Here is a 16622-nt window from a genome sequence, read left to right as displayed (position 1 = left end):
AGTAAAGATTGCAGACTCCAAAATGTAAACATGATTACCCTAGACTTATAAAACCTTATAAATCATTATTAAATAAACCTTACGGTGACTTTTCCAGTGATAATCAATAGAAAATAGAATTATCTCCTAGATATAAACATTTATACATCTCTTTTTAATATGAAAATCAACATTTAATTATAATCGAAAGTAAATTTTGATTTCTGTCTAACCAATACGCGAAATGTCCCCGGCTCTGCGTGGAGCGCTTGTCAAGCCGGTACCCAAACAGTGTACATGCTTTCAACTACTCGCACATTCTATCGACATGTCAAAATTCAAATATTAATATTGTACATTATATAGAATAAAAAAAACACTCTGTGCATCTTGGTAATAGTTTTATTACATATAAATGTCTTTTAAAAGAGCGCTTGCAGCCAGCTAACACGAGGGACATGATGTATAGAAAAAATGAAATCAATAGCGAAACATTTTTTTATATGTAACATTCAATTAAAAACAATCTGATTCGGATATCTGGATATCTGGATGGCTGTTTCGGCTTCAGATGACATCCCTACAAAATAGAGCATGCTGAGAAATCTCCATTTAATCATTTTTGATTTGATTTATGTACTGTATGTGTATTTAAATTTGCGGAAGCAAATTTTCGCGGAAAGGTCCATTTTGGGGGTATATACACACATTCGCGCTATTTTGAATTTGCGGAGATGACTGCCGAAAAAATCATAAATTCGCGTACACCCATCAGGTTAAAAAATAAGGGAAATTACTCTTACACGATTAAGCAATGGTTTTCACAAGCAACCTTTCATTTTACATACTTTTTACTGAAATCATTGTGGGACTTCACAGTTATTTTCAACACCTGGTGTCAAACAATACGCTATTGTACAGAACAAAGACATTTAATTTGTCTAGAGGACAGATTATGGCAAACAAAAGAATGTCTGTTAATGTACGTAATTTTTCACAGTTTTAAACAGCACTGAACGAGACAATAATCTTTTCACCGATTTTGTTAAAATGTTTTTATTCCATGTTGTCATCAGTTAAAATCGTTAATGTTTGTGTTGTTTGTAATGTTTGTTTAGAAAATCAAAATATAATCTGATCAGATGTCAAGACGTTTATGACTCAGACTATGAAATATTTAGTGTGATGCAATGGTATTGTTCAAACATGTATATACTTATACAAGAATCTGATAATCATATCAGTCAAACAATAATACACTAGCAATCTGATTTATATACAGAGCTGAATGTTACATGTACAGTTTATACAACAGTAAAATCACTCTTTGAAAGCACCACGGATACCAGACTTATGGCAACTCTGAACACACTGAGGCCATCCTTAAAAAAATGTTTGTTTACAGTAACGCGACCAACTCACAAAATTTGCCCCTACTCAAAAATTTTTTCATGGTCTGAAAAAAAAAATATTTTTTTTTAATCAGAAAATTATGCCTTGTGCTTTGTTTTCGTTCTTTTAAAGGTTAATAGAAGAAATAAAATGTAGGTCTTATTAAATTAAAATTCAGTTATCAAGTTATTAATTGTTACCAGATTATCAAAGCATATATTGTCCAGCATTTTGAAATTCCATGTTTATTTGTGAGTACACATCAATAAAAAAAAAAAAAAATCGACCTACCTACCCACCTGGAAAATTGTGGGTCAGGTTACTGCAAACAATTTTTTTTTAAGGATGGCCTGATATACATTGTTCTATATATGCGCAAAAATATGACTATTAACAAATCATTGGTGTAGAAATATTCGCGCTGAACATGAATTTGCGGATCAAATGTCACCTGAAAATTTCTGAAAAGATCCTGAAAATTTGAAGCCCGCAAATATTTCTACACATACAGTATTTAGTGTATAATGTTTAATATTTTACAGGTGAAGTTGGTGATCGTCAGCCAGAGTTGAAGTATCATGAAGATGTGCAAGTGCTTGCCGGGGAAGATGCTGAACTTATGTGTATATTTACATACTATTCTAAAGCAGGGTATGTTATTTGTGGTACACCACACTCTACCTGTCTTATTACCAACGCCTCACCAAACTTCTCAATCCTACAACTGTTTTTGTTTGTGATCTGCTTACCCTACTTCTTGTGCGAATGACTTGTATACTATATCTACTTGTTCTGACTGACTCAACTTTGCTGTTCTGTTTGTGATGTCGTTACCTATTTCTGCCCCTCATCCACCCATCCTAATTAGAAGCCTTCCACCTCTATTCCCCCACCCCTACCCGACTTGCCCAATTCAATGTTCAATTTCTTTTATTGATAATGTTACCCACCATTGCCATTTATCCATTCAATCCTATCCAATAACTTGCATACATCGGGGTTCGCACAGGTCTTGAAAAGTGCTTGAAATCGATCTCTGTCTTAAAAACTGCTTGAATTGAGGCGTCCATGAAAAAGTGCTTAAAAAGGGCTTGATTTTGAAATAAATCCTTGGTAATCTCTGATTCTTGTAAAAAAAAAGTGATCATCAATTAACAAGGAAATTTAAATCATTTTTGTTCAAAATGGAAAGGAAAATTTGCCCCAAATTTTTATTTACCCATATATGTTACCAATGTTTATGAGTACGAAATGAACAGAAAATGTGCTCTTCGTCATAGGTAAATGTATACATGTGTACAATGTCATCACTTTTCCCATTACCAGTTTTCACGAGTATAAACAAAAAGTAAACTTTGAAAATTATGGATAAAAAAGTCTAATGTAAATGTAAATTCTTGCTCAAGTTGCTTCAAGATTATCCATCAGTTATCATTATAAAGTAATGTTTGAAATGCCCATTGCAGAATGCTGGCGGATATGCATGAAGATAATTATACCCCCACCACAAAATGTGGGGGGGGGGGGCTATAATGGATTCGCTTTGTCGCGTCGGTCGGTCAGTTGGTCGGTCGGTCCGTCCGTCTCCATTTTCGTGTCCGCTCTATAACTCCTATACCACTTGAAGGATTTTCTTCAAACTTGGCTCAAATGTTCACCTCAGCAAGGGGATGTGCAGAACCCATGTTGCCCATGTGTCAGCTCAAGGTCAAGGTCACAATTGAAGGTCAAATATCAAACACAATCATATATTAGACAGTATGTCGTGTCTGCTCTGTAAGTCCTACAATAATTGAAAGATTTTCTTCAAACTTGGTTCAAATGTTCACCTCAACAAGGGGATGTGCAGAACTTATGTTGCCCATGTGTCATCTTAAGGTCAAGGTCACAATTGAAGGTCAAATCAAACAATCAAATATTACACAATATGTAGTGTCCGCTCTGTAAGTCCTACACTAATTGAAAGATTTTCTTCAAACTTGGTTCAAATGTTCACTTCATCAAGGTGCAGAACCCATGTTGCCCATGTGTCATCTTGAGGTCAAGGTCACAATTGAAGGTCAAATATCAAACAATCAAATATTACGCAGTATGTCGTGTCCGCTCTGTAAGTCCTACACTTATTGAGAGATTTTCTTCAAACTTGGCTCAAATGTTCACCTCAACAAGGGGATGTGCAGAACCCATGTCACCCTTTTGCCGGCTTAAGGTCAAGGTCACAATTGAAGGTCAAATATCAAACAATCAAATATTACGCAGTATGTCGCATCTGCTCTGTAAGTCCTTCACTAATTTAGAGATTTTCTTCAAACTTGGCTCAAATGTTCACCTCAACAAGGGGATGTGCAGAACCCATGTCACCCTTTTGCCGGCTTAAGGTCAAGGTCACACTTGAAGGTCAAAATTTTACTTAGAAAATGTTCTTAAATTTTAACATATATCTGAATATTTCTGAATCTAGGAAAGGTATTTGGTTGAAACTTAAAATATATATGAAATGTCACAATTAAGATATGCTGGTCAAGTTTCATAACTCTGTATTGCATTTAAACAAAGTTATGCCCCTTTTTAATCTTCAAATTTACATACAATCACATATTAGACAATATGTCGTGTCCGCTCTATAAATCCTATACTAATTGAAGAATTTTATTCAAACTTTACTCAAATGTTCACCTAAACAAGGTTATGTGCAGAATCCATGTCACCTTTGTGCAGTCTAAAGGTCAAGGTCAAAAATTGACTTAGAAAATGTTCTTAGATTTTAACATGTTCTTGAATATTTCTGAAACTAGCGCAGGTATTTGCTTGAAACTTAAAAAATATATGAGGTGTCACAATTACGATATGCAGGTCAAGTTTCATAACTCAGTATTGCATTTTGACAAAGTTATGCCCCTTTTTAAGTCTTTAAATTTACATACAATCAATACTAGAATATATGTTGTGTCCGCTCTATAAATTCTATACTAATGGAAGGATTTTCTTCAAACTTTACTCAAATGTACACCCCAATTGGGCGATGTGCAGAACCCATCTTACCCTTGTGCCAGCTTAAGGTCAAGGCCACACTTGAAGGTCAAAAATTGACTTACAAAAAGTTTAGTATATTGGGAAAATGAAAGGTTATTTGTAACTGTTTCGAACATGATTTGATAATAGATATTTATACTATTACCTGTACAATTAGTCTTTTTTTCACCAGAGATAATTTCTTTTTATGTATTTGTGCCACTTAAGTTATTTCCTTAACCACCTTTCCAAGTCGTCTTCTGTCAAGGACATTGGTGGGGGTATGAATCGCATTCAGCGATAGTTCTAGTTAAAATAAATGGTAAACATGTATAGGAGGATGTGAAAGTGCATTAAGTATTAGAGAAGCAATACATGTAATAGAGGAAACTTGCTGAAGGAAAATGCAGGACAAATGACCGTGATAAGGTGTCTGAAGTGTACAATTTGCTTTTAGAAAGAAATCTTTGCTTGACACTTCGATTCTTTGCAGGAACTCTATTGCGGCACGTGTCTAACTGTCCTTGAAAATGCAAAATTGGCCGTAAAAAAGTCCTTGAAAAGTGCTTAAAGTTATTTGACAGATTTCTGTTTGAACTCAGATACTGCCTGCACTGTTTAACCTCATTTCATTGCTTTCATTCATGTTTGTCATCTGCACAATTCTTACATCCATGTCAAACTATCTTCAATATAGATTACATATCAGGTATTTCACCTTTAAATTTGAAAAATCTGCATCCATACAACCTTACAACAAGTCAGTGTGCTCTCCATTTTCTATCATTTTACATAGAAAATTATTAAAAAGAAATAATGAAAACTTGATCCTCTATTTATATAGCACTATTTTATCATATAGGTCTATAATTTTACAACTTAATTCACAAAATAGGAGTGCGATTTTACCATAAAGTCAGCACAATGATGTGATTTCAAAGCAAAATGACTTAAAGAACACCTAAGCAACATTTTCTAGCATCATTCCAAGCACTAGAAAAGATAAGTATGATGCAAAAGAATGTTTTAATTTCAAAAGGAAAAATTAAAAAATACGTTCTGACTATGGGGTTATACTTTTCTTTCGATTTTGTAGAGATAAACTGAAGATAGATTGGTTAAGAAATGGAGTGAATGTAGGAACAGGATACAAACTCAATTTAGATAATGTTTTGTTACCTGATGATAAACAGAATATGGAGGGTGAATACATGTGCGAGGCCAAGCTCGGTAGTGGTAGTTCAGTTTACGGAAGAGTTAACCTGAAGATAGTTGGTGAGTCATTTACTGTTTGCTCGTTCTATTGTTTCGTTTCAAAATTGCCACAGATGTGGAAAACAAAATACTGGACTTTGAGAAAATCACAGATTTTTATCAATTGATGAATTTTTTGGAGGAAAAATATTTTATCGTCACTGGAACAGTTTTGTTGCTGAATCACATGGTTGTGATAGTAATTTGCTTTATACAGAAACTTGCCAAAGTATAATTATAATTATGCCCCCATTTCGAAGAAAAGGGGGTATATTGCTTTGCACTTGTCGGTCCGTCGGTCCGTCGGTCTGTCGGTCCGTCGGTCCGTAGACCAAATGGTTTCCGAGTGATAACTAAAGAACCCTTAGGCCTAGGAACTTCAAACTTGGTATGGTGATTGGTCATGACCAGTAGATGACCCCTATTGATTTTGGGGTGAAGGGGTCAAAGGTCAAGGTCACATTGACCTTGTAAGCAAAAACGGTTTCCGATCAATAACTAAAGTACCTTAAGGCCTAGGAACTTCAAACTTGGTATGGTGATTGGTCATGACCAGTAGATGACCCCTATTGATTTTGGGGTCAAGGGGTCAAAGGTCAAGGTCACATTGACCTTGTAAGCAAAAACGGTTTCCGATCAATAACTAAAGAACTTTAAGGCCTAGGAACTTCAAACTTGGTATGGTGATTGGTCATGATCAGTAGATGACCCCTATTGATTTTGGGGTCAAGGGGTCAAAGGTCAAGGTCACATTGACCTTGTAAGCAAAAACGGTTTCCGATCAATAACTAAAGAACTTCAAGGCCTAGGAACTTCAAACTTGGTATGGTGATTGGTCATGATCAGTAGATGACCCCTATTGATTTTGGGGTCAAGGGGTCAAAGGTCAAGGTCACATTGACCTTGTAAGCAAAAACGGTTTCCGATCAATAACTAAAGAACTTCAAGGCCTAGGAACTTCAAACTTGGTATGGTGATTGGTCATGATCAGTAGATGACCCCTATTGATTTTGGGTCAAGGGGTCAAAGGTCAAGGTCACATTGACCTTGTAAGCAAAAACGGTTTCCGATCAATAACTAAAGAACTTTAAGGCCTAGGAATTTCAAACTTGGTATGGTGATTGGTCATGATCAGTAGATGACCCCTATTGATTTTGGGGTCAAGGGGTCAAAGGTCAAGGTCACATTGACCTTGTAAGCAAAAACGGTTTCTGATCAATAACTAAAGAACTTCAAGGCCTAGGAACTTCAAACTTGGTATGGTGATTGGTCATGATCAGTAGATAACCCCTATTGATTTTGGGGTCAAGGGGTCAAAGGTCAAGGTCACATTGACCTCTTGGGTAAAAACGGTTTCTGATCAATAACAAAAGAACCCTTAGGCCTAGGAACTTCAAACTTGGTATGGTGATTGGTTATGACCAGCAGATGACCCCTATTGATTTTGGGGTTAAGGGGTCAAAGGTAAAGGTCACATTGACCTTGTAGGTAAAAACGGTTTCCGATCAATTAACTAAAAACGCTTAGGCCTAGGAACTTCAAACTTTGTATGATGATTAGGGTTGGATATCGTTCCTCACGAAACGGTCCGATACCGATACCGGTACTGACGAAACGATACGGGTATTTTATCGATACTGATACTGATACTTTTACAATACCAAACCCGTTGCTGCAAGTATAACAACTGAAGAGATATAACATGTAGTAATAGAAAATAAATATGTTACATTACTGGTCTTTCTGAAATTTCATGCTGTAAAGTATACTTTTCTTTTGTTGTTTTGTGTTTACTTTTTTTTACAACATTTACACATGTTAATTGTAAAATACTTTTACTTTTTCATCAAAAGAACATGACATAATTTAAACACAGCAACATATCTTATGCAGGACAGCAGTCTGCAGCTGAGAAGTCTACAAATTATTGTTTTAATCTTGATATCTCTACATCTGAAAGAATTTAAGACAGTTGGTTATCTATCATTTTCTTACAGCTATTATTATTACTGTGTAGAAATTTTATTCTGATGCTGATATTCTTTTTCAATCACATTATTGGTTACTGTAATAAATGAAATCACTGGATTGGTTGGCTTACTTTGCAATTTGGAATTACATGTAAGAAATTTCATTAGATGTTTTTTCAAAGTCACTTATGTTTCCAGTCTGTTCTACTACAACAGCACAAACATATTTTCCACCAGTAATTAACTTAGAAATTTTGAAATACATGTATATGCACAGTCAGCACAGACTGTTTCCAAAATGACTTGTTTACATTTTCATGTTAACCTAATATTAGTCCTTGTAGAAGTCATAAAGCAAATACCTATGCTTTACAAATAATAAGGATTTGGTATTTATTAATATTGAATTTACCTTTCAATTTTATACATCTTTTATTTTTCAATAGCATGCACCGTGAACATCTTGCTACAGAAAGAAAGGGTATTGTCCTTACCAAATTGCATAATTCCATACTGCTCAAATACGCAAAAATACTAGCCAACATTTGCAAAAAAATCCTACAAAACACTATATGAAATATGTTTTAGTTGTTTAAAGTATCACAGATCTAAATGTGTAATACACACAAGTTGACCTTTGACAGGTGCATAATAGGCTATTCAAAAGAATATGCCTCCCTTTGATGTTGTTACTCTATCACCATCAGAGAGCCGCCGACATTCACACTTTTTGATTGAAGTTCTGTCGGCATTCTTTTGTTAAGAAAATGTATACATGTTTAATAATAGTTCAGTGTTACACCAAAAACAAAAGGAGGCATATTTTGTTGGAATATTTCGGCCTCATTTATGTTAAAATCGTAATTCACGTGTGGATTTGTACATGTGGTAATGGATGAAAAGAACCTGGAAACATTAAATATGTATTCATTATGAGTGTTTAGAGACTTAAACTGAAAAAAGGATTTAATTATTTTTTAAAAGCATTGTTTGAATAAACAATTGTCATATGTTGGATTTACATTGTCATTACGGCAAAAGCTGTGTGCGATGTGTTTGGAAGGACCGTGTGCGATGTGCCGATGATTACTTGTGTGCCGATGAAGTATTTGATTTGTTTTCTCGTTGTTTCTTTGACATTTAAAACTTACAAACTTTTAACAAAATCAGTTCAAATAATTATATTTTCCTGCCGAGTACAAAAATATTATTATCTTGAACATAAGCGGCATAATACTTTTACAAAAATATCGCCGCGTCACAAACTTCAAGTTTGCCGCGAAAGCCGTACTCGCCGCATGATAATAGTAATTCATAGTTTGTTTTACGTGTTTGTATGCTGTTTTTATTTAAAAATCTTCTTATATTTTTTACATATTGACTTTTAAATTATTTTTTTTTACAAAATTGCAAAAGTATCAAATCCAGTACCGGTATTTTACGAAACGGTATATACCGGTAATTTACGAAGTTACTATTCGGTATAGGACCGATACCGGGAACCGGTGTCCAACCCTAATGATGATTGGTAGTGACCAGCAGATGACCCCTATTGAGTTTTGGGTCAAGGGGTCAAAGGTCAAGGTCACGTTGACCTTGTAAGTAAAAACGGTTTCTGATCAATAAATTAAGAACGCTTGGGCCTAGGATCTTCAAACTTGGTATGGTGATTTGTCATGACCAGCAGATTACCCCTATTGATTTTGGGATCAAGGGGTCAAAGGTCAAGGTCACATTGACATTGTAAGTAAAAACGGTTTCTGATCAATAACTAAAGAACGCTTCGGCCTAGGAACTTTAAACTTGGCATGGTGATTGGTCATGAGCAGCAGATGACCCCTATTGATTTTGGGGTCAAAGGTCAAGGTCACATTGACCTTGTATGTTAAAACGGTTTCCGATCAATAACTAAAGAACCCTTAGGCCTAGGAACTTCAAACTTGGTATGGTGATTGGTCATGACCAGCAGATGACCTATTGATTTTGGGGTCAAGGGGTCAAAGGTCAAGGTCACATTGACCTTGTAGGTAAAAACGGTTTCTGATCAATTAACTAAAAACGCTTAGGCCTAGGAACTTCAAACTTTATATGATGATTGGTCGTGACCAGCAGATGACCCCTATTGAGTTTTGGGTCAAGGGGTCAAAGGTTAAGGTCATGACCAGTAGATACTTGATAACCCTTATTAATTGTTTGATCACTGGGTCAGAAGTCATGCATAATAACCTTATCACATGACTAATTGGCTGCTGATAGGGGGCATACATGTTTTACAAACATATCTTGTTTTTTTTAGTGATACTAGTTCTTTCAATGTAAGATTTAATTATTACACTGATGAATGCCATTTATGATATCTTCATTAGGCTCTGTCACTCATGAGAGTGTTACATAAGGTGATCACATAGTAAAGAATATTTTTTCTATCAAGCTTATATACATTATAAAATAACATTACTTTTAAGAGCAAACAAGATTTCAACTTTTTTTTGTTAGAAATAAAAAATATTAGTCATATAGTAATTGCTTTATTATCCCCCGCCGAAAAGGCGGCGGGGGATATAGAAATAGTCTCCGTCCGTCCGACCTTCCGTCCGTCCGTCCTTCCGTCTGACATTTTTGTCCGGAACATATCTCTAAAAGTATTTGAGTAATCAACTTGAAACTTCATAGGTGGATAGACCTCATTGAGGAGGAGTGCAGTGCACAAGAATGATAACTCTACCCTGCATAATTTTTGAGGTACTGCCCTTTGTTATTTTTCAAAATTGATTTTTGTCCAGAGCATAACTCCAAAAGCCTATGAGATATCAACATGAAACTTCATAGGTGCATAGATCTCACTCAGGAGGTGTGCAGTGCACAAGAATGATAACTCTACCTTTCATAATTTTTGAGTTATTGCCCTTTGTTATTTTTCATACTTAATTTTTCACCTGAGTGGAGCATAACTCAAAAAGTGTTTGACATATCAACATGAAATGTCATAGGTGGATAGATTTTATTGAGGAGGAATGCTGTGCACAAGAATGATAACTCTTCCCTGTACAATTTTTGAGTTTTTGCCCTTTGTTCTTTTTCATACTATTTTGTCCGGAGCTTATCTCAAAAAGTATTTGAGGTATCAACTTGAAACTTCATAGCAACATTTTCTAGCATCATTCCAAGCACTAGAAAAGATAAGTATGATGCAAAAGAATGTTTTAATTTCAAAGGGAAAAATTAAAAAAATATGTGCTGACTTTGGGATTATACTTTTCTTTCGATTTTGTAGAGATAAACTGAAGATAGATCTCATTGAGGAGGAGTGCAGTGCACAAGAATGATAACTCTACCCTGCACAATTTTTGAGTTATTGCCCTTTGTTATTTTTCAAAATTAATTTTTGTCCAGAGCATAACTCAAAAAGCCTTTGAGATATCAAAATGAAACTTAATAGGTGCATAGATCTCACTCAGGAGGTGTGCAGTGCACAAGAATGATAACTCTACCTTTCATAATTTTAGAGTTATTGCCCTTTGTTATTTTTCATACCTAATTCTTCACCCTAGTGGAGCATAACTCAAAAGTGTTTGAGATGTCAACATGAAATGTCATAGGTGGATAGATTTTATTGAGGAGGAATGCTGTGCACAAGAATGATAACTCTTCCCTGTACAATTTTTGAGTTATTGCCCTTTGTTCTTTTTCATACTATTTTGTCCGGAGCTTATCTCAAAAAGTATTTGAGGTATCATCTTGAAACTTCATAGGTGGATGGATCTCATTGAGGAAGAGTGCAGTGCACAAGAATGATCACTCTACCCTGCATAATTGTTTAGTTATTGCCCTTTTTTATTTTTCAAAATTAATTTTTGTCCAGAGCATAACTCAAAAGGCCTTTGAGATATCAACATGAAACTTCATAGGTGCATAGATCTAACTCAGGAGGTGTGCAGTGCACAAGAATGATAACTCTACCTTTTGTTTTTCAATTCATTTTTTTTCTCAAAAAGTATTTGAGGTATCAACTTGAAACTTCATAGGTGGATAGATTTTACTGAGGAGGGATGCAGCACACAAGAATGATAACCTACCCTGCATTATTTTTCAGTTATTGCCCTTTGTTATTTTCAGCCATCAGTATTCACATAGGTTTCAAATCTGTAATCACTATAGCCATCAGTTTTCATTACCAAAAGACCTCTTAAAATGGAATTATTCTGCTGTACTACATATACATTCTTCCAATGAGCAAACATTCGGCGGGGGATGGCCATGTTGTCATGGCTCTTGTTTCAAGAGCAATTAAGATAATAAAAATGCTCACATTCCAATATTTTCAATTCTGTATGTATTCCAGCTCCTCCAAGGTTTGTAAAGGCCCCAGAAACAAAATCGGTACCAATTGGAAATGACGCTGTATTCAATTGCGAGGCAACATCACATAATTCGTACAGCGACCCCCCTGTCTGGTTTGTTAATGCTGATCCTCTTATAGGTAAGATATTTATTATTTGTCCCTTAACCTGCCCCCTCCCCCCACCCCCATTCTTGTTGCTAAGGGGTTGCCTTAAATGGTTGAGGTATCAGAATTGCAGCCATCATTTATCCCTGCATGATTGTAAGAGGTGACTAAGTTGTTTCGAAGTACTGAAGTTTATGCATCTCTTGGCTCCAGCAGGTGAGGTAGTTTTGATCTAAGTTTGTAACACCCAAAGGTTAGCCGAAATTACCTTTAATTTTTCAGCATCAAATAACCTTGATTGTGTTTGGTGCCAAACTTTAACCTGCTGAATTAATTAAAAAAAACTCTCCCAGCTTCCATTACTGGCCATTATCAAGTTGGGGGATATCAGGATCAAAATTTAGTCAGCCAACAGTTGAGTTTTCGGTCAAACTGATGGCAATGGATAATCTCTTATGGCTCCAGCAGGTTGAGGGTTTCAGTAATGTTTGAAAATATTGGGTTACTTCTTAAAATAGTTGGTTATGTATTCACGTACCAGCCTCAAATAGATGGTTGACCCATACCATGTTATGAAGAATTTTAGACGGCTACAGGGTCATAATGTAACCCAAGCGTGTATAGTCTATGAAATATGTCTTTTTAAAAAGGAGAATTACAGTTAGGTCTTTGTAAAAAAGCATTGTGATTTAGCTCAATAAACAAGCTGCTATTGTACTTAACAGATCCATGGCCTAGATCTTATGACATGTTAGGCCATTACAATCAACAATTTGAATACCATGTATTGTCATTTTAAGCTTCTCAAATAAAAATTCTGAATATTAGATTGGTTTGAAAACTCAGGCTTCTCATACTGTTTTTTTGAATGCTATATCTTGTTAAATTTTAGGCTGCCATGATCGACATTTTGAATGTTCTGCACTTAAAGACGGTAGATCTCAATGTATAAAAGAAAATATGGTTTGTGACAATGCCCCAGATTGTTCTGATGGAAGTGACGAAAGCAATTGTCCAGGTAGGCTCAATTTAGTCTTCAAAATTTTGTATCATTTTAAAGCTGCATGTCTCTACAGTAGACGAGTAGAAAAATAAAAAGATAATAAAAAATAAATAAATAAAAAAAATTAACAACATAATTAAGAAAAAAATATTGTGTATAAATGAAGTGAAAATATACACTTATATGCAAATAACAACAGACTTTCATTATTATTTGTATTACTATATTTCTACCCTGTTAATAACAGAGGAGGTGATTTTTTTGCTGTAATAAAAATGACTTGTTTTTGTGGCTTAAATCATTTAAAAAAATTGCATTGACAAATATTGCTTGACAGCATGAATACTTTTGCCTTTTTAAACATTTTTTGTCTCATTTAATATAAAAAAATACATGAATCTAGAGCCTTGCTGGTTTAAATATTGAGTTTTTAAACTGTTGAGTAAGCTAGGTTAATTACTATATTTGGCAAGGTTTTACTATTTACAAAAAAACACCAATACAAAAATAAACATTCTAATAGGAAGCAACAAAGATTTATGTTAAATACAACAGTCTAAATTTAGAATGGACATAGAAATTAACAAAAATCTAAATATAGAATATATACAGAATGTAACAAATAGACTTAGATAGTATTAACAAAAATCTAATTATATTATAGAATAGACATAGAAAGTAAAAGTCTAAATATAGAATAGATAAAGTAACTAAAATCTAATTATAGAATAGATAAAGTAACAAAAATCAATAGACACAGAAAGTAAAAGTCTAACTATAGAATAGACATAGAATATGTAACAAAGTCTAAATATAAAAATATAGATAGTAAGAACATAAAATGTAAGAAATGTTAAATATAGAATAGATATAGAATACAAATTTCAAGTATGAGCTTTGTGGCCGAATGGTTAAGGTTGTTGACTCCAAACCACTTTCCTCACCACCTCACGATGTAGGTTTAAGCCGTGTAAGCGTTGTCAGATTCTACATGTGAGAAAACTATCCAGCTAGCTTATGGAACGATGGTGGTTCTACTCGGGTTTTTATACCCCCAAAAACGAAGTTTGGGGGGGTATATAGGAGTCACCCGGTGGTCGGTCGGTTGGTCGGTCGGTCCAGCGGTCCGTTGCATTTTCCTTGTCCGGAGCATAACTTGAAGACTAATGGTTGGAATTCAATATAACTTCATACAATGGTCAAGCACATTGAGAGGAAGTGCAGTGCACAAGAACCATAAGTTAACTCCATCTTGACTAATTACAGAGTTATTGCCCTTTGTTACTTTTCCTTGTCCGGAGCATAACTTGAAAAAACTACTGGTTGAAACTCGAAACAACTTCATACAATTGTCAAGCACAAAAAGGGGAAGTGCAGTGCACAAGAACCATAACTCTATCTAAGGTAATTACAGAGTTATTGCCCTTTGTTATTTTTCCATTGCTTTCTTTTGTCCGGACTATAACTTGAAGACTAATTGTTGAAATTCAATATAATTTCATACAATGGTCAAGCACATTGAGAGGAAGTGCAGTGCATAAGAACCATAACTCTATTTTGACTAATTACAGAGTTACTGCCCTTTGTTACATTTCCTTGTCCAGAGCATAACTTGATAACTACTGGTTGGAATTCAAAACAACTTCATACAATGGCCAAGCACAATAAGGGGAAGTGCCATGCACAAGAACCATAACTCCATTTTGACTAATTACAGAGTTATTGCCCTTTGTTACTTTTCCTTGTCAGGAGCATAACTTGAAAACTACTGGTTGAAACTTGAAAACTACTGGTTGAAACTCGAAACAACTTCATACAATTGTCAAGCACAATAAGGGGAAGTGCAGTGCACAAGAACCATAACTCTATCTAAAGTAACTACAGAGTTATTGCCCTTTGTTATTTTTCCATTGCTTTCTTTTGTCCGGACTATAACTTGAAGACTTAAAAAGTTTGAATTCAATATAACTTCATACAATGGTCAAGCACATTGAGAGGAAGTGCAGTGCACAAGAACCATAACTCCATCTTGACTAATTACAGAGTTATTGCCCTTTGTTACATTTCCTTGTCCAGAGCATAACTTGAAAACTATTGTTTGTAATTCAATACAACTTCATACAGTTGTCAAGGACATTAAAAGGAAGTGCATTGCACAAGAACCATAACTCCATTTTGACAAAATACAGAGTTACTGCCCTTTGATACTTTTCCTTGTCCGGAGCATAACTTAAAATGTACTGGTTGGAATTCAAAACAACTTCATACAATGGTCAAGCACAATAAGAGGAAGTGCAGTGCATAAGAACTATAACTCCATCTTCAGTATTTATAGAGTTATTGCCCTTTGTTCCTTTTCCTTGTCTTTCTGGACTTATTACAGAGTAATTCAATAAAACTTCATCAATGGCCAACCACATTGAAAGGAAATGCAACATACAAGAACCATAACTATCTTTAATTGCCCACAACCATAACTCTATATTTCAATTCTTTTACAAGGTATTCTGTTACTAGTAACATCCTCTTTTCCGAAGTAGTCTTGTGGGGGTATTAATCACATTTAGTGATAGTTCTAGTTGTTTTTGCCAGAAGTAATGTACAAAGGGCACAGCACCTTCCTTCACCAGTGGAAAGTCGCCATGTGACCTTAACTGTGACATAAAAAACCCACCCGGGAAAAAAGGAATGTCATTGCTAAAAATAGAAAATCTCTACTAGATGTTTCTCTTGTATGTTCAAATAAATTTGATGTACCTCTTTTTGATGCTTATTCATAATGCTAGTATTTTAAACGATAGACACTGACTGGTTTTAGCAAATCTAGAATTATGCTGATAATAAGAAAGTTACAGCTTAATAGAAGCTTGCATAAGTGATAGTAGTATTTGAAATGTTTCACATTAATAATGAACTGTGTTATTTTCAGTGAAAGAAGGTGACACATGAGCACCGCTGTTGTATATATAAAATGAGTGCCAATAATAGCATGTAAATCTCCAATAGCACAACTACCTATATATATTATATATATATGTTAAAAGTTAATATAGTTGAATCAAAATGACATTTTCTTATAAAGCATGTATTTGTATCAGTATGTTAAGGGTTAACTCAATTTTCAGAAGACAAATGATTTTGTGTATTGATTTTTATTTTGGGGGGGGGGGGCAATCGCTAAAATATCTTCGTATAGTTATTTATTGTTGTATCATTAAAATAATACACTTCATTAGAAATGTCATTTTGTATAATTATGCACATTTATGTAAGGCATTTAAAAAGATTCACAGCAAAAGTAAAATTTAAAGTTTAAACTTAAATGTCTGGCTGGTTTAAATAGAAATTACTATCTCTTCTGTGTCAAAAATTAAGTATTATAATGATATGTAGATTTGAATGTTATGATAATATTTCAATAAATATTATATATATTAATTTTGTCTGTCTGTATGTAGGAACAGGTAAGATTAAAAAAGTTTATTTGATATGCCTAAATGATGTAATGTTTGCTTAAAAATTGCACATTATTGCATGCCCCTTACTTATCTTTATGTTAATTTTA

The 16622-nt window shown here is 34.5% G+C and overlaps 1 protein-coding gene across 4 annotated transcripts in view; it reads left to right on the top strand.

Annotated features, from left to right (window-relative positions):
* The window catches only part of LOC132744956 (neuroglian-like), a 72547-nt gene that overhangs the window by 38890 nt on the left and 17035 nt on the right, over positions 1-16622 (top strand). For all 4 annotated transcript variants that reach the window (XM_060733760.1, XM_060733763.1, XM_060733761.1 and 1 more), the window contains exons 8-11: positions 1914-2022; positions 5480-5658; positions 11950-12087; positions 12947-13072. In XM_060733760.1, coding sequence (XP_060589743.1) covers positions 1914-2022; positions 5480-5658; positions 11950-12087; positions 12947-13072 — 552 coding nt within the window. The remainder of the gene's footprint in view (positions 1-1913; positions 2023-5479; positions 5659-11949; positions 12088-12946; positions 13073-16622) is intronic.

Source organism: Ruditapes philippinarum, unplaced genomic scaffold (genome assembly GCF_026571515.1).
Source record: "Ruditapes philippinarum isolate M1 unplaced genomic scaffold, ASM2657151v2 ctg614_1_1_1_1, whole genome shotgun sequence".
NCBI classification, from domain to species: domain Eukaryota; kingdom Metazoa; phylum Mollusca; class Bivalvia; order Venerida; family Veneridae; genus Ruditapes; species Ruditapes philippinarum.
Note: the sequence above shows the minus strand (reverse complement) of the source record. Positions and strands in the feature narration are given on the sequence as shown.